This window comes from Ctenopharyngodon idella, chromosome 22, assembly GCF_019924925.1.
Source record: "Ctenopharyngodon idella isolate HZGC_01 chromosome 22, HZGC01, whole genome shotgun sequence".
Taxonomy (NCBI): Eukaryota; Metazoa; Chordata; class Actinopteri; order Cypriniformes; family Xenocyprididae; genus Ctenopharyngodon; species Ctenopharyngodon idella.
Genome location: NC_067241.1, coordinates 10,989,463 through 11,009,806, shown reverse-complemented (window position 1 = coordinate 11,009,806; position 20,344 = coordinate 10,989,463). Strand labels below are relative to the sequence as shown.

General features: G+C 39.6%; 1 protein-coding gene across 3 annotated transcripts in view; it reads right to left on the bottom strand.

Moving 5' to 3' along the window:
- plxna1a (plexin A1a) overlaps positions 1-20,344 on the bottom strand; it is a 230,202-nt gene that overhangs the window by 166,108 nt on the left and 43,750 nt on the right. For all 3 annotated transcript variants that reach the window (XR_007927413.1, XM_051879527.1, XM_051879528.1), the window contains exon 3: positions 11,254-11,436. Coding sequence is in view for 2 of the 3 variants with exons in the window: in XM_051879527.1 (XP_051735487.1) it covers positions 11,254-11,436 (183 nt within the window). In the remaining variant the exon portion in view is untranslated. The remainder of the gene's footprint in view (positions 1-11,253; positions 11,437-20,344) is intronic.

The following is a 20,344-nucleotide window of genomic DNA, read 5'->3' as shown; positions in this document are numbered from 1 at the left end:
TTTAAACGAAGCATTTAATCCCTCTTTTCAAATGTATCAAAGCTCAAACTGTTATCTATTCATTTCCAGTGCAAGGAAATCTGCTTTAATCTGCTGGATTAACCCCTCTGAGCTATTTTCATCAAAGGAAAACTAATGCTAGACGGCTCCCTGAGTGCACTACGAACAATCGAGTCTTCAAAGAAGAAGTAGAGGAAGGATAAAAAGGAAGTGCCAATGTCAGAGAGACCTCAGAGCTGCCTCCTGATTTTTGATAAAGCAAGCAGCAAGACAGAGGGTGTGCAGAGGGTATATATATATATATATATATATATATATATTAGCAAACGTCCATAACCTTACTGGGCGGCTGTAGACTTGAGGCCTGTGAAGTCAAAAGAACATAGGCAGAAATGCAAATATTAGGATAGATTTGTAAAAATAACCAATTCTCTTTAACTTTTATAGCTAAAGTACTGCAGTAAGTCTTTATCAAGCGCAATGCATGACCACTAGACACTAGTCCTGTGGGTAAGCTCAATTATCATCAAGGAAAGCACAGACAGCCAGGGTCATGACCACTGGGGGTCAAAAAGTCAACACATCACAAGAGAATCATCCACCTCTTAAGACAATTGAGTACTAGCATTACACCGGATGAAACCGAGCGCAGGCCTAAGCTCGCTCAGGGGCTGGAAATAAACTAAAGTGATTAACTCAGTGGCATGGGGTTACGTAAAGATGACATTTAATGTAATGAAACTTCATCGCACTCAGTCACGCCCTGCCCTTGTGCACGTTTGCGTATGTGAGTGTGCGTGGTGGTCGCTGCATAACTCCTGTCATCTGAGATGTCCGGAGCTCAGCGCTCACAATATTCACTTTGTTGTGATGAATGTTCTGTAATCCGTGTTGGAACTGAGTGAAGGAGTTAAAGATCCGAATGTTCTCTAAGAGCCAGCCTTCCCCCCCCACCAAACCCTGCGGGTCTGATTAATGGAAACACTGCATGACTCTGTGTGATTGGAATGAAGATGGAGGGGATATTGTTTATGATCATGTTAGAAAAGAGACAAAGCTGAACCTTGATCTTCTACAGAGGGGCCTGTGGAAAAAAAAGAGAGAAGGGTGTTCACTGTTTTTAGGGAGGGATGTGATCTAAGTGTTGCATATTATAATTTCACATGCTCTCACACATACACACACACAGAGTCATCTTTTGGCCTGCTTTTGACCTCGCTCATTTTAGAGCACAAAGGGCCCCTGTGTGATATCAAAGGCAAAACATCTCACGCTCTGCTCAGATGGTCACTAACACAGACTAGGGCCCCTTTATTTTAAAACAGCTCAACAGCCCACAAACAGACCTTAACCAACCCCTGACCTCAGTATAAATGCATTCTTGCATATAAACAAAAATAAAGAGGCCACCTGAGATAGTCACTGTAAATGGCTGTCAATGAATATCCAACATGCCTCTCCAACACAAATGGATATGCTTACTGTGGTACTGTGGTATAAAGACTGCATCAGATGGTACTAAAAAGATTCCCAGGAGGCTGACCACCAGTTGGGTTGGTAAATTACAAGTTATTTACATGTATGTGGTAGGGAGGGAAAACTCAAAATTCCACATCATTATGGTGTGTAGTGGTTTAGTGGTTTAATAGTGACATGGGAGGACATGTGTCTCTTCTAGCCAATGAGGGTCTCTCAGAAAATGTGCACTTCCATTTTCTATCAATCCTTTTCACTTCACACATATGCAAGGCCACAGAGAGCTAATGTGGGGCCCCAGCCACGCTTCCTCCAGGGCTTGGAGCCAGAGAACTAGTCATACAAACACCACAGCCTGCCACAGAAGATCAGGGTGGCCCACATAGGAGGGAGTGGAGAAGAGGGGGAGGACGGTGGTGGATAAAGTGGATGAGCCACACACACTGAAATACAAATGCACAGCACTGAAGCCTGTCAGGACGCATGCCAAGTTGGTATACTTTAATTACGGGAACGTCTGACCATGAAAGAGCAGGGCCGCTTGCATGTGCGCCGCACACATGGAGATTACGCTCCAGTCACATGGCTTTCCACAGCCGGGATCGTTCCTCAACAATGGGCTGAAAGGGTCGGAGAAAGACACGGGGCTTGTGCAGAGGGAGGAGGCTGTCGTCCAACCCATTGAGATGCTGAGAGGAACATCCTGATATCATGCACGGTAATCTTGCACCAATGAAGACATAATGAATCTTGGCACGGGGAGGGTCTACAGATGGAGCGATCCCTCTTTTTCCCTCTCTTTGTCCTTCCCTTTCAAATCTTTCTGCTTTTTTGAACACCATCGCACTCTCTCACAGTTTTTAGAAGGAATTTTAAATCACTCAGTGGAAGAAAAATTCAAATGAAAGACTGGTTCGCTTTACAGATGTGGCCTCAATATCCCCGGGCTTCCTTTTATGACAGACTTACAATTCTGTTGAAACCAAATGTAAGTGTGTATGTGTGAGTGTGTGTCCACTGCCTCTTCACCCCTCTGACTTTGAAACTCAAATGGAAAGGCTCACTCTTACACGCCAAGAGCTCCTAATTCAAGATTGTGAGTGGCTAGCGAGCATGCATATGAGTCCGGGCAGCAGGTGTGTTGTGCGTGTAAGCAAGCCCATGAGTGTCTATGGGTTCGTGTCAGAGGGCCTCTCCGTCCTGATTGCAGGGTCCTCTCGAGGGACTTGATGCCTACTTGATAATCACTATGTCTGGAAGTGCTGAGGCCCCCAATAGCCTGTCTGAGGCCAGAATGGCCCCCTCTCCTTTACAGTGCAGTGATTAGCATCTCAAGAGCTTCAAGAGAAACCAAGCCATGGAGGTCACAAGAGACTGAGGTCTTTGATATGATAAACTCAACTCGAAAGCATCGTGCAATTCAAGAGGCTCAGACTTGAAAGTAGGAACCCAACCTGATTTCATGAGAAAAAGTAACTATTTTATGAGCTGGTGACTTCATATAAATTTGTACAATACTATTTGTATGAAAATGTATGATTTATGAATGATGTATGAAATGGTCCACCCCTAAACCTAACACTCGGTGGGGTCATATGAAAATGTACAAATGAAAATGTACAAATTCTAATGAATTTGCCACAAATTCGCCAAAATCAACTTTCATTGCATGAAAAAGAACTGCTTGAAAGTTTTCAAAATTAGGGATGCATCAATATCAAAATTCTGGTTGATACCAATATAATTTTCATGTTTTTGTCGATAACCAATGAAAGACCAACCAATTAATCAATCAATCAATCAATCAATCAATCTAATATCGGCCAATATATTGTGAATCCCTATCCAAAATATCTGTTTCTTTTCCACTTAACCAAGAAAATCATAGTAGTTTGAAACAACATTACAGCAAATAATTGACTGCATTTATTTCAAAAAGAACGGGTTGCTACAGGGTGGCGAGCTAACTGCTATCCCCCTCTCCAAATCTTAACCTTAATGAAGCTTCAAAGGGTCTAATCTCATACCAGAAGCTACAGATTAGCCACCATTAGCCTTGTGACACGATGGTGGCCACTTAAAAGAAGAATAAACCTGCAGAGACAGACTCCCATTCACAATGTCGTGCCTGGCCAGCAGTCATGGGAAAGCCACTATCCGGTGTCTCCTGATTCTGTTGTTTTTCTTGGGTGGACAGATTTCCTCCTGTGGAAACGATGAGGAATAAAGACGCTGTGTTCTTTCTTGCCTTTAGGCATTCATTCAGGTTCTATATGGTGTTATCTTCCACAAAAACGCTAGTGTGGTACGACTGCGTGATGAAAGGATTTCCGTTTGATTGTTCTTGAGTGAAAAAACAATGCAACCATCTACGTGCATATATGATGTGACATTGCCATCTTTACACATTGAACGATGTAAGGAACTCCACTGAGCTTCACAAAAGGTGGCAGACAAGATCACTGTTCTCTCCCATAATCACTTGCAGCAGGTCTGTAGAGAAAATAAGGGTCTGGCAGCATTAAGAAGTCATTATCTTTAAAGTTACAAGGAAGAACTTTCCTACCAAGTGTCATCTCTGAGACAGCGCTTGAAAGGAGGTCCCGGAGGGGCCAAACGTATCGCCTCTGATCATGAAACGTAACAAACAGGGGAGCGCATTAGAATTCTGGAGGGTTGGCAGGACACTTGCGTGAGGTGCTTCCATAAACGGAGAGAGAGAAGGAAGAGATGGCAGACACCCCACATATGCAGATGAGATGCATGACACACTCAGTTTCCACAACAACGGAGCCCAAGGGAGAGCTGCCCTGGTGACAAAGGCTTTGGCAGCCAGAACACCAAGACCTCCTCGCAGACAGCGCTTCATCCAGTCATTCTGTGATCTGGGCTTCAAGAACTTGCTGGAATAAGCACACGGAGTCTGCACAGACTCACTGTTGATACACTAACTGAAACACAATTTTCATTTAACCCTTATTGGTAACACTTCACTTGAAGGTGCAGGATGCATTGTAATGCATTATAATATACCTTACAATCAGCTGCATGTTCTTGTAAATAGTTATAATACATCTTATACTTAGTCTTGCCTTACATGGTTAAAGCTTTAAGAGTACAATGCATTAAATCACATTAAATCATGCCATGCATTAAAATGTCATGTGTTACAATCCATTATACTATTTAAAGATATAACCATGAATAGGTAATGCATTGAAATTATGGCTACAATTATTTATGCATGACAAAGTGTATTATTTATATTATATAATATTAATAATCAATATAATCATTAACAATATCTCAACAAATAATATTGTTTTATTTATTTTAAATATTATTATAGAAAAATATTATTAGAATTATTATTGCTTTGCAATATAGTTAAATTTATTAACATTTCGATTAAACTTGCATTTATTAATATTATGTTTTATATACTTTAAATATCAGAGTAATTATTATATTAATAATTGTATTAATATTTTTAATTTGTATTATGATTGCTTTGCAAAAAGGTTCAATTCATTAATATTTCAATTAAATTTGCATTTATTAAATAATTAATACATGCAGTTTATTAACTTAATTTCTAAATATATCGTTCATTGTTAAAGTTGGTTATTAATATATATTAAAATCAATTTACAAAAAAAAAGCTGTTTTTTTACATTAGCTATATGAATTGAACCATAACATAAAGTGTTAATTATTAATATGAAAATTGGCTGTTCAAAATAGTTATGCTAATAGTACCATAGCAAACAACACAAATAATTATTAATTCACATAAAGTGTTACCAGTTTTAAAAATCTTAAAATGTGTCCGCATACTATCTGTACAATCATCATCTTTTCATCCATCACCTGTCCAGCTCAAACCGTCTTAAGATGTTCAGCGTGATTGATGGACGCTTTGCAAATGTTCTGGAGGGACACTCTGGGTGTACGGCCCCTACAAGTGTGGCAAGCGCAGGAGGGCAAACTGCAGGGATCGCGAGTTCAGTGTTAATGCGCGTGACTGACCACAGAGAGTGCCGTGTCTGTTGTGACGAACGGGCAGATGGCGCCAATGAGAGGAATGGAAGTGAGCAGCTGTTTCGGCCCTTTGCTGCGGGTGGAGGATGGAGGCGTGTCCGCAGTTGTCAAACAACGGGGATGACGTCAGGGGTGGCTGCAGATGCTGTTGGGCGGGCAGCTGTCCTTCCCTGGCATCAGGTGAGGTTGTGCACAGTTGCGCTGGACACAGCTGTGGCAAAAGCTGGCATGCAGCATCCTAGGAATGTAGCTGGTCACATCCTCTGTTGGCATCTGGTAACAATCGTACACACACACACACACACACACACAGTCTATAGCTCTGCTGGAGAGCACAAGCGGCCATCACACATCAGTGACCCTCTGTTCCACTTGACAGTGTCCATTGCTGCGGGATGGAGTCGTGTCTGCATGCTGGATATCCACAGCTGTCAAAGAAACACAGGCCACCTCATCGCAGCATTAAACAAATGAGGCAGAAAATGAGAGAATACCCGACATTACCGTCATTCAGTTTACGAAGACACAAAGCACATAAACACAAGCTGTTTGGAGGGTGTATAAACTTTTATGCTAACACAGCGTCCTTCGCTCGTATGATGATAGCTTATTGGCATTCGCTTCGCAAAAGCCTGAACATGTTTATATACAATCGCCATCCATTACAGGCTAATTTTAGATCCATTCATGGGTACAGATTTTCCCCCCGGACTCATAGGTTAAGTGCTACTCAAGGGCACTTCTGAGCAAAGTCAGGACTTTGAGGGGAAAAAAAACCTGTGAGCACCTGGTTGAAAGTGTGCTTTCCTCACAGATGTCCAATGAGCTTCATAGCCAGGGGCTCTTTCAATCAAACCCATCTGCCAGTGCTTAAAATGGCCACATAGAACCAGAGTACACATACGTATACACATTGCTTAGCGAGCTGCCTTGCTATCTTCTCCCTAGATATGCAGCTACCTTCTAAGGAGACATATGCTGCAGAATTTGAACCTATATAACTCTACATGCGACATAAATAGCCCTTCTCACTTAAAGTGCACTGGAAACTTGACTTACATTTGACTGTTAGAGAGTCACATTAGCATGTTGCTAAGCTAATAACACAACACTCTGACTAGCATAAAAATACCTAAAACACAAAAATGAGTGAAAATAGTTCACTTTTAATTAGACTACTTTTTTCAGCACTGAAAGAAACAACCACAAGACAAATATTTAAACTTGCATATCTGCTTAAAATGAATTACATAGAATAAAAGCAGCAAAACTAATTTTTGATTATACAGGGTCTTTAAAATGCCATCTAAGTAGACAACACACTAGATTTTTAGATTTAGAACAAAGCTAGATAGATAAATCAATAAAAATGGAATATAAAAAATAAAACGAACATTAAACATATGAACTATTTATATTAGATTTTTATAAATAAAAAATATCAATTTCATAATGGTAAGGATTTAGGATTCATTCAGGACACAGAGGCAGAAACTGACAGTATAACAAAATGATAAAGATGATCTTTTACTTGTTCAAGAAGAAGAACAAAGAATAGACACAGATTGAGACAGAAACACGGGCACAGTGCCCGCTATAAGAGAGGAGCTGGATGTGACATTTATTTTGTCTGTGTGAGAGAAAGTGTAAAATGAACAGCTATCTGTACTGGCACAGATTCAGCTTCACCTTGACAATGAGAATATTAGATGCTAAGAAAAGTCACCACAGAAGAAAAATCACAGTTGCTACATGCTACAGTCAGTCTTCCTCTTATTTGTCCCTCACAGGCGTGACGCTTCATAATGCCGCTCGGAGCGACTGACCATGCAACAAACTTCTGAGGATTCGTTCCGTTCCTTGCTGCACGCTCCCTAATCACTGCCACCAATCACGGCTTCCGACATTCCCGCCGAGGACTACAAGATGTTGTCAATCATTAATCGTTCTCAATCAGGCGAGATTTCCACAAGGAGAAATCACTTCCTGCCGCGACAACGCACCCCCCACCCACCCCACAAGCCTTCCTTCTTGCTCATTGCTTCCAAATGTTATCTGTAATTACCATTCGCTCGGCAAATTAGCTCAAATCAGATCATGCTTCTTAATTAAAGTGACATTTCAGCAGTGGAGGGGGTACACGTGTGGCTGCGCTAACATGCTAATTAGCCACGCTAACGTGCTAAATGATAAGTGACCTGTAGCCCTCCACCAGCATTTAGCTTCTCCAAGGGAGATCTTCACTAGCACCTGAGGATCAGGAACGCAGAGGCGGGTAGGTGGACATTACATGAACGTGAATGATTGGTTATTCACAAGCACCTTAATTGCCAGCCGCCATGAGTCGCAAGCTCAGGGCTGAAAAGACACAGTAGGAACTGACCACATGCCGGTTTGCACATTAACTCATCACATACAGATATATAGAGTTCTGATTCAGATAGTTACGACTCGGCTTGCGTACAAATAGTCTAATCCAACGCATTTTCAACCCGATTTATTAGCTGTTGTCTTCAGTTTAGAGTCAGTCAAGCTGAGGCTTGAGGTTGGAGGGGTCAGGTGATGTCAAGGAGGCAGTCATATTTATGTATAGAGGATTTTCTTTATGGATATTTTTACTCCTGCAAACCCCAACAGTGGATTTTATAAAATCAGTGACACTGACCTTCTGTGTGCACTGGAGGTCACTCTACATAACCCACCTGCATAATATATATATATATATATATATATATATATTCTGTCATGTGACATCCCATTTATTTGCGTTAAAGCCCTTTTTCTTGACAAACAATTTTTCCAAACTAATTTTTGCGACATTTGAAGTATTGATAAGGAATTTATGTGCTAAAGTTAAAGGAAATAAATTGTCTCGACATTTGAGAAATTTTATTCATTTAATTGAATTTCCATCAGCTATATCAGTAACCATTTTGAAGCACTAAACCTTTTTTTGCAAAAAAAATACTTGGATGGAAACCAGGCTACTGATATAGATAGAACGATAGATAGAACGATAGATAGAACAATAGATAGAACAATAGAACAATAGACAGAATGACAAATAGAACAATAGACAGAACGACAGATAGAATGATAGATAGAACAATAGATAGATAGATAGATAGATAGAAAGAACTATAGATAGAACGATAGATAGATAGACAGAACGATGACAGAACGACAGATAGATAGACAGAATGATAGATAGAACGACAGAACGATAGAACAATAGATAGATTGGTAGATAGAACGATAGACAGACAGAACGATAGACAGAACGACAGATAGAGCGATAGATGGAACGATAGAACGATAGAACAATAAATAGATAGATAGAATAATAGACAGAACGTTAGACAGAACGACAGATAGAACAGTAGATAGAACGATAGATAGAATGATAGAACGATAGACGATAGAACGATAGATAGATAGATAGAACAACAGATAGAATGATAGATAGAATGACAGAACAATAGATAGACAGAATGACAGATAGAACGATAGACAGAACGATAGACGGAACGACAGATAGATAGAACGATAGATAGAACGATAGATAGAACGATAGATAGAGCGATAGAACAATAGATAGATAGATAGAACGACAGAACGATAGACAGAACGACAGATAGAATAAAAGATAGAACAACAGATAGATAGAACGATAGATAGAATGACAGACAGAACGATAGAATGATAGAACAGACAGAACGATAGAATGATAAAAAGATAGACAGATACAGACAGAACGATAGAACGATAGACAAAACGACAGATAGAATGATAGACAGAACGACAGAACGACAACGATAGAACGATAGATAGATAGATAGATAGATAGATAGATAGAACGATAGAACGACAGACAGATAGATAGATAGATAGCTAGATAGATAGATAGATAGATAGATAAAAGCGATTGAGAACATAAGAAGAAAAACTCGAAACCATCACTACAGCTGAAACTAACGATCTTCCATGTCACAGTCTAACAGCCCATCATGGGTCTTTGCTTCACAAACATTAACACACACACAAACACACACACACTCGTACAGCTGTCTGCAGCCACTAAGATTTAGGCCCCTGATTATATATTCATACAGATGAATCAATAAGGCCTTGCAGCAACTGAAAGACTAGAGGAATTACAATGAGCCCACGTCAATAGACTACAGCTTTACATTTCATTAGGGCCAGACCCACACTTTAGCACTAAATGAATAGCAATAAAACAGCACCGCCGGCACAAACACACATCCAAGATCCAGAGCTGGTCCATCTCTTACAGCTTGGCTCTTGAGAGCTCAGACATATTTGGCTAAGGCTCTGCAAAGTAACTAGATGGTGGTCGAGCAATGAAAGGAACAGGAACAAGTTGGTGAGAGAAACGCAGAAGATTGGTACTCAATTAACTGACACATGCCATCAACATATGTACACACACCTTTCTAGCTTTCACCTCATTTGGAACCTAGACACACACAGTGTATTTGCACACGGGCCATTGATTTCTGTCTAATGACACAGGCAGTGCTGTCCAACTTGGGGCCGCTACAGGAAGAGCAAGGTGGAGGAGAAATGTGATTCCGATCATGGGATATCACTCGACATCCGCTGATTCCCCCTCACCACCCCCGCGCACAACCTATATCCAGCCAGCGGTTTAGACATCACACCGGGGTCATATACAAGGACTGAGACAGCATTACTGCATACTTCAGCACAAGCACGTTTGTGTAGAAGTGTGTGTGCATGTGGCTTGTTTTCATATTCTTGAGAGGAAATGTGCCTGACTATTAGTATTCTAATACAAATACTTTCATACAAAAGTACTGTGGCGGCACCAAGAATCACTGATGGTATTACCTTGGTATTTTGATATAAACCATGGTATTGAATGATTTCTGCATCTCATATACAATGGTTTTACATTGCACTGTGAAATATTTCAAAGAATACAAATGTTATTACAATCATCTGCATTAGTATTCAAATCCAAGGTATATTTTTAACCAGGGTAATCATGTAAATCACTAACAAAAAAAGATACTGTGCCACTTAACAACATGGTGGTCTTTGAACTACTTTGAGATACCATTTAAACACTATGAATACTAGGGCTGGGTCGATCGATACAATTAATCTGGATCGATCTTGATATTTTCTCTCGAATCGATTCTGAGCTTAGTTTTAACAGCAGATGGCGCTCTAGGCTAGTTTTTAACCGCACACTCTCAAATGCTCACAAAGAAGAGCATTCGGCTGAGTCAGGTAAGTGGTTAAATATACTTGCACCTCGGCTCAGAATGCTTTTATGATGCGAGATTTGTAATTAGCTTCAACCTTTTCGAACTTTATGAATGATTATTTAAGGTTTAAGTGGTGTTCTAGAGCACGCATAGTAGTGCCATCTGCTGTTTAAAAACTAAGCTCAGAATCGATTCTTGAGAGAATCGCGATACATCGGAAAATATCAGAATCGCTCCAGATTCTTTCTCATCGCGAATCGAGATTCGATGTATTGTCCCAGCCCTAATGAATACTGAAATCACTATGATGAAAATCTAAGAAATTCTGTTCTACTCTATTCTATTGTCCCTTTCAACCACAACATTACTTCTGTCCGACAAAAACACCATCCCGAAACCTTTACGAACATCCGCATCCAACCTCAAATGAACACGTTCAATCGCATTACCTCAACCAAAATTTAAGCATGCGACTCACCTTCTTCATCCTGCCGCTACGGGTGCCGGTGAAGGCTACGGTGTGGCCACGATAATCATACGCCGCCACTGACGTCATCCCATCGTCTTTGTCCAGGAATAAAGGGATCCCCTCGATCGTAGTGGTGCCCCCTAAAGGCTGGTTGAAGTCCTGGCCACAAAAGTCGTCATCTATCTGCAGAGGCTGTGGGGAGAGGATAAGAAAAAGAGTAGTTAGTGAGTGGGAGTTGGGAGCGATGGCGGCCGGTATGGCATTTTCACTCGTCTTAATCTTCTGCAATACCAATCCATTGCTCGATATTCCTTTGGGTCATTAAAGGCCATATACTGTATTTTCAGTGCTAATGAATCAGCCAGAGGCCCACACTCATACAGATATATCGCAGGATGAGTCCCTGCGCTTGTGCTGCTTGAAGAGCGGTTGGAAAATATAGAGGACCTGAGGGAAAATCATTTTCAGCTCTTTACTCCTTTGTACGGAAAAACTGCTCATATGGACATGGCCAACACCAAATGTCGTACACAATGCCTTGCAATTCAATGCCTTATGCACAAACAATCCCTAATCGTCCCAGACAAAGACGACCGCACAATGCACAAAGTGTCCCGGGAGACGTCCTCCCTGTTCTGGCCGACAGACTGGGCTCATTAGCAGAAACAAAAGTGGCCATGACCCCTACTGCCCCCGCATTGCTGCCCAACGGTGCCCCTCATCCTTCACCCAGCGAGGGGTGGCACTGCTGCCAAGGATGACCCATTCCAGGCAGCGGGAAGGATATTCAGGCTCGTGAACACTGTAGCGGACCAGCACTGCGCCCTACAACACAAGAGAGCATGTCCTTCCCTAACCCCATGGGAGATGCTGGGATTTGCTCTGAAAATAGAACGAACAGAAGGGGATTGGACAGTGCATCCCTAAGGTTAGCGACCGTCTGGGTTACACCGACCATCATGCACCTACTGTAATTACAGTCGGCCTGCACTCAGGTACGAGCAGGACTCGTCTCCAGAGAGAAAACGTTTGTTGCTCACCGTTTACAGTTATTGCTGCTAGGTGTTATTCTCGGTTAGATGAGGAAACATTATGTTGGCAGAGTTAATGACGCTGGTAATGGCGGTTAATGCCAGCCAACCAATGATGCTGGAAATACCACTTGCGTTAGCAAAGCTCGAAAAGTGCTGGCAAAGACAAGGTCGTGGGGACAAACTACGACTAATGGAATGTACCGAATGGATGAGTCCAACCTGGATAATGGCATTGCCCCAGTGCATAAGGGTGTGTAAAATTCAGATTCAAAGAATTTAAATATCAGGAAATTGAAATGGAATATTGGAATTGCAACTCAAAGAAACTCAACACAGGTGATGAATTCTGGGAAAGGAAGTGTTCTTCCAATTTATTTTGAGTTCCATTCATAAAAGGCAATCTCAATTCAATGCTTAATTCAATTAAAGGGGTTCATTCATGAGAAAATGCTATTAAGGTATACAGGTACATCACTAAACAAGCACATTTAAACACGCAGTTGACTCAAAGACGAAATTATGTACAATGCTGAAATGTATCGCTCTTACCCCCTATTCAGCACTCTATTTAAAAACTGTAGAAATAACAGGGCAGCCACCCATAGCCAGTGACCGCGAGTGGCAGTGATGCATATCTATCAGAGGTTCTCCAGTATGCCTCATGTAGATTTCTTCTTTTTACCCTTCTTAATTCAAATTACAGCCTCATTTTGGGGCAAAGGGAGAGGGAAAGATGACTAAACAGTGGCGCAAGGTGGACTACACAAGGGAGGAATGTGTCCTGTGCAGAATGTTTTCGGTGGGAGGAGAAGGGAGGAGACGGGTGTCCTGACCCGAGAAGGAATCTCATCTCTCCCATAAATCTCTAGATTCGGAGCAGGGCGTTAAGAGACACGGACATGTTAACAAGTTAAAGACAGACACCATGTGACCACAGTTACTTGGGCTGGACTGAGACTGTCATCTTCAATATCCGTGGAACGTGAGGGGGATGACAGCTGAGATGGAAATGGGCCGAAATGCCTCTGACAGGCTGGACAGGAAGGAGATGCCTCAGAATCCAGTCAGAGAGCATGAACCTCAAAAACTTAAATTAACCCATCTGTGCTGCTGCCATTGAAAATCAAAACTACATCATAAATCACGGCACATTTGCGCATTTCCCCCAACAATTGTTCTCATGTCAACAACCAACCTAAAACTTACCAAATTCTATTTACAAATTTTGGAATTTAGGAGAATGTTTCAAGCTAACTTTAAAGATATAGTTCACACAAAAATTAAAATGATGTTATATTTTCTCACCTCATCCTGTTCCAAACCTGTATGACTTTATTTTTCTGGAAAACAAGAAAAGAAATCCTTTCCTCTCTGAATGCGGACTAGAGCTCTAAAAAAGCACTATAAAAATATTATAAAAGTGATTCATACAACTTGTGCATTATATTCCAAGTTTGCTGAAGTCATACAATAGTTTTTATGAGGAACAGACAGAAAAAAATATTGCTTGCGACTGATAAAACTCCCCTCAGGTGAGAGGTTGATTGCTACGACTGAATCGCTGAGTCAGTGGGTTGAAGTAGAGAGTCTGATTTGCAAATGAATCATTTAGACTGGTTTTGTGAACTAGATCAACTGATTTGCTATAAAGATCTATCACATGATTTCAAAAGACTTTGAATATAGCACACAAGTCATAATTATGGTGCTTTTATGGTATCTTTTTGTCATTTTCTAGCTTAAAGGCCCGCTGAAGTGTCTTGGAACGCGCAGCATTATTCAATGTGTTGATGTAATTTCAACTGAAACAGGAAGACAGGGCAATATATCGAACAGCCCCGCCCCTTTTTTTTTAAATAGCCAATAGCGTTTAGTTTATATCACAGCTCGGCCAGAGCCGTTAAACTCAGTAAAACCTCTGTTTCCTTTTAATATCTAACTGTTTATCCTCCTAATCTCCTCTATATCACTTTGAAATATAGCATTCTGTGCAGAATTTAAATATTCCTTTTGTGGTCTGAGCCGACTCGCGGATATGATCCGCTCTGTGCTCTCGTGTCCCTGGGCCAGAGCAGACTGTGCTCGTGCTGCGGCGGTTCACGTTATACTAACGCGAAAACGGACTTCATTCGCATCAATGGAAAGCATATTTACACTGTCTGAATCGTTCCCTATTCTCTATATAGTGCACTATGTGCCATTCACCATGTAGAAACTAGTAAATGTGTGAACAAATGACCGATTTCAGCCGCAGATTCAGTGTCTGTTGATAGTGTAAGAGTGGGTGGGACTACAGATTCTAGAGAGTATTTGATTGGACAGAAGATTTGATGAAAAGCTGAAGTATGATGTGATCTCATGAAAATCTGTGATCCATTTTAGCGGAAGTGAGAGACTGTAAGTTTTGAATGCTTATATCTCCTAAATGCGAATTTTGTCATTGCTTTGGAAAACACCAGCTTATTCATAACCTTAAGGCTAACACATTCATACTAAAAGCTAAAAAACTTAAATTTTGATTTCAGGGGGCTTTAACAGCATCAGTCCTCAATCACTTTCATTACACGGAGAAGGCCCAGGATATTCACCTAAAAAAATTCAATTTCCACAGAAGAAAGTAAGCCATACATGTTTGGAACAACATGAGGGAACAACAGAATGTTCAGTTTTGGTTAACTATCCCTTTAAGTTGCAGTAAATCTGTCTAAAGTCTAAAAATACACCTCAACAGCATGGAAGGTTTAAGACAAGGAAGCTGTTGTGTAAATGTGTTATCTAATAAAAACAATGCTCTCTTATGTGAAGCACAGATATTACCCACAATTCTGAGTTATGCCTGGTTGATCCAGTTTAGCTAATGACTAAGCACAAACCTCCAAGTATCCTGATTTCAAGTGACCCAATGCAGACCAGTGGGAAAGAGGAATGTGATGCCAAGTCACCTCTGCTCTCACACATTCACACACCTCAGAGAGCAGCTGTAATCCTGACGTCTTATCGTTACACCATCTGATCGATCTCACAACAGACACGATCCAACTCTATCCTCTATCAGTCCATCTCTTTCTTTTCCTGCCTCTCTCTCTATCCGTCCAATGATAGCCTTAGGGATCGATGAGGGAGGCAAGGCTTGACAGAAAGGGATATGATAGACACATCTCAAAGGGTTAATCTGGCAGCATGTTTTGGAAACGCCGCAGGCCTGATCCAGAGAGACGGACAACTGACAGACCAGGTATTTTGGGAGAACATAAACAGAAGAGATGCAAAGTTCTCAGTGCTGTTTTAGAGAGCTAAATACAGTTGTGTTTGCACACAATTTGGTTATATTTCATTTTTAAAACTAATAACTATGGTTTCAGATGTCAATCTCGGCTCAAAAATGCCAAAAGGGATTTGGCTTTGGTTATCTGTTCATATTTATTTGTTTAACATTTAGTTATTCATTATTAATACGTATGGTCCGAATCATATATATCTCAAGAGTTTGGAAACATTACACTTTTTTAATGTTTTTGAAAAAAGTCTCTTATGCTCACCAAGGCTGCATTTATTTGCATTTATTAAATGTATTTGTTAAATTTATTAAAGCATTTATTAAATAGAAATCATTTTTAACATTATAAGGGTCAATGACGTGACAGGTCTTTTTTTTTTTTTTTTTTGTCCGAAGGCCTTTATAATAATAAAAACTAAGAAATGACATCCTAAGTATGTAAGGTAGTACAGCTAGATCTCTTTTATTGAATCCAAAAGGTTTTAATTATATTTTCCTACATATAGAGGTATTTTAAAGATTGAAGTGTCAAAAGTCATTCGGTTTAACTGTCCAAAGGCCAATACAGCCATTTCATTTGTGATTAAAATATCTTAAAATGTAATAAATGTATATATTTTTTATTCTGGCATGATTTTATAACATTATAAATCAACAGTGCAAAATGGAATTAAAATTATGTGTAGAAGTCGTTGCTTTGTTATGAGAAAGAATGTCCAGAAAAATGAATTTCATTGATGTCATTTGGAGTAACCAATATAAAGGGACCATTTTGGATCAAGTCATGCGGTCAATGTCATGTGACAGGTTGTGACATCATTCAGACACCTGCAAAGGACCACGTGGTCATGAAGCAAAGTAACTAACTCTCTCTTAACTATTTGAAAAATTCATGTTCTCACGTGCCCATACGCATGTCCCGAAACATCAGGTCATTTGGTACAACCGCTATAAAACATGGAAAATCTTGTAATATTTTAAAAACTTGTACTAAATATAAAATGTTTGATTGTCCTTTTGCTAGCTAGATAGCTAGATATCAGCCTGTTAGCATTGTTTGAAAATATCGTCATTCGGTATAACCAAAAGTGTCATTCGGTAAAACTGAAATTTTAGTTAAACCAAATGAATTTTTTGGTGACAAATTTGTCCATCTTTTAAAAAAAAAAAAAAATGACAAAAAGCAGTGTTAATTGATTAATAAACCACATAATCTCCTTGTTAACACTTAATAAAACTTCAAAATTATCTCAATGACCCATAAATGTCTTTGAACAATTTCATGCATCCTTGATTAATAAATTTCTCTTCTCAAATGTTTGAATAGTATCATTAAAAACTGTTAAGCAGCAATGTTTTCAACATTGATACTAATAATAATAATAAATGTTTCTTGATCATCAAATCAGTATACATATGTATACAAAGTTCTGTTATGAAACTCTAGATGGCACAGGCTAATAGGTCCTTTAACTCAACCTGCTCGTAATCACATCATTATCTATCAGGCACAGCTGATTGGTTCCTGCTGTATCAGTAGCCAATGAGCTTGCATGCTCAACTTTTCAGAAACCCTCCACCTTCCCCAGCTCCACCTGTATAGATCTGCTGCGGGTAATTCATGTATGTTATATTGTAAAGCAGCAGCATGTCTTACTTGCTCACAGCAGAGTGTCATGTATGTATTGTCAGTAGCAAGTCCCGTACTTGCTCTGCAGCAGCAGCAGCAGCAGCAATAACCTACAGCAGCAGCGTAGCAGATCTATTCTGCCAAGACCAAACATATCAACATTGTCATACCCATTACCATGCCAAACACTCTGAGTTGTCATGACAGAAATATATATATAATATATATATATAATAATATTCAATTTAATTTGTTAATATAAATTACTATTTTGTGCGTGTCACAAAAAATATATATAATAATATAACAATATTCTGTCTGTCTTCTTCCTAAGACTCACCGCTGTTGAGTGTCTATTTGAGCATGCTCATTTGTGTTCAACATGAATCCTTTTTTGTTTACACTCAGGTATGCACCAAGGTGGGCGGCCATGTGCGAGTGTTTGTTTTACACATGTGCATGTGCGTGATTGTCCTTAAACGTGTTTGTGTTGATGCGTGTGTGTGCGCTTGTCCTTAAATGTGTTTGTAGATGGTGGAACACATAAATGAAGATAAAGAGAGGCTGCCAAAATCTTTGGACGCATGGCCTAAGAGAAAGAGAGAGAGCGAGAGATGAGTGGAGGGATGGCAGGCTGCCAGCCTCCTGTTTTGATTGGTGACGGTGGAAATGCAGCGGCTCAGCCGTTTGCCCTTTGTTTCCTCCAAACAGCCAATGGAGGCTCTCTAATTGGGTCTTAATGGTGCTCGCACTAAAGCGAGCCAGAATTCAGGCACTCTCTCTGCCGCTCTCTCTGGCATTAACAGCATTAGACAGGAGAACATCACAGATTCCCAAAGCATCTGAGGCTTATCTAAAAATACACGTCATATTAGCATGGCCATCACGAGATGTCGTTTAGCTTTATATAATGGTGTTATTTAAAGCTGCTTCCACTGAGCAATCCTATTGACCCTCAATCTAAAGTCCTTTAGTAGGACATAATGTATTTAGGTTGTCTGTCCTGTCATTTGATTAAGGAAAATGCTTGACTTTCATGTAGCTAAACTGGTAGAGCAACACTGGAGGTCTTAGGTCTTAGCAAGATGCTAATGTTAATGCTGTGAAAAAAAAAATCACATGGAATGCACATGGGTAGTTGACATATAACATGTCTATTGCCGTTTTATTTTATTCAACATTTACTCAAGCTATTTTGAAGAATTTATTCAAGATATTTGGAAGAATGTTTGTAACCAAGCAGATCTTCATTGACTACCATAGTATTTTTTTCCTACTATGGTAGTCAATGGGGGGTGAGATCTGGTTGGTTACAAACATTCTTCCAAATATCTTCCTTTGTGTTCAGCAGAACAAAGAATTTTATAGAGGTTTGGAACAACTTGAGGGTGACTAAATGATGACAAAAGTTTAATTTTTGGGTGAACTATCCCTTCAAGTTACGTTAAAATATTTAAAAATCGTTTTATATCTTTTTGTCTTCACTAATTCATCGTAAATGAATTAACATGAGGTCATAAAAACCATGTACACTACCATTCAAAATTGTAAGGTCGGTATTTGGGGTGCATTTATTTGATCAAAAACACAGTAAAAACAGTAATATTGTGAAATACTATTACAATTTAAATAACTATTTTAATATATTTTGCAATGCAGTTATTCCTGTGACAGTAAAGCTGAATTTTCAGTATCATTACTGTCACATGATCCTTCAGAAATCATTCTAATATGAAGAATTGGGTTTTTAAAGAAACATTTCTTATTATTATCAATGTTGTGCTGCTTTATGTTGTGGAAACCACAATACCTTTTTTTTCATGATTCTTTGATGAATAGAAAGTTCAAAAGAACAGCATTTATTTGAAATAGAAATCTTTTGTCACAATATAAATGTCTTTAATGTGATCAAATTAATGAATTATGAATTAATAATGAATTCAATTGAATAATAGTATTAATTTCTTTAAGAAAAAAAAAAAAAGATCTGACCCGAACTTTTAAACGGCAGTGTATCATTCTACATTCTGTCGGACTACTTCCAGTTTCTGCGGTCCTGATGCCTGTTCCTGTCTGAATTCCTGTAATATTTACGTACACAACTAAGTATCTCTTCCACATTTCATGACTTACAGTAAGTTTAAGTCATTCACAGGCTGTCAGATCACACACCAATAATACACTCTCACATTCACCTGCACTATGGTTCTGTTGTTTAGGGCTTGTGCCCCGTGGCACGGCTGTAAGGCAGAGCGATTTATCAGTCTACGCTTTCACCTTTAATCACCTCTGGACTCTCTCACTCAGTCTCCTTTCCCCTTTCACTCCATCCCCTCGTCTGGCACTAAAAAAGGCACTCGTGATCTTTATTGTTTGGCTTTATAACGTCTGCATGAGACTGTCGTGGAGTGAGAGCAGGTGTTCACCGCATGGAGGCACTGGAAAATATCAGCGGAGAGCGGAGGAGAAGTGTGCACTGCTGATCTGGGCTGATTTTGAATTAAAGCTGTCGATTTTAAAAATCCCCCTCAAAATGATGACATTAAAATGGCGATTTATAGAGTTAAGAGAGAGTGGATGAGTCACTGAACAGGAGAGAGAAAAAGAGATTCAGCGTTGTCATGTGTAGTCTAACATACTATAGTCTTGTGGTCCACACTGCAATTTATTCTGGCCAAGTAATGTAATGTAGTCTTAAGGGACAGTTAAATCTAGCATAATCTGACATTTGAGAACAAAACCTAAAAACTAGATACACTCAAGGATCTCATTTACTAAATAAAACTTCTGAATATATTTCAAAGATCTGATATCACGTCCCCTGCGAATTTTGGCAAATCCAGCAGCTAGTTCTTCCTAGTCTGGGAAGTTTTAAACAAGTTAGTTCCAAAACTATAACAACATCTCAAAAAATTCTGCATAGCAGCAACTAAATAGAATTGGAACTGGTGACATTCAGAATGTAATAGCGTACTGCACAGTATACACTCAGTAGTGCTTATTGTTTAAAAAAGGAATGCAAAATGGTTTAAACTGTTTATAACCATAGTATATTGCATAGTGCGTTTAATTCAACAGGTGGTATCCACTGTGAATTAAATAAGCAATATATATAGTTCATCATACACAGTGTATATGGGTCATAGATGAATAAGGTTT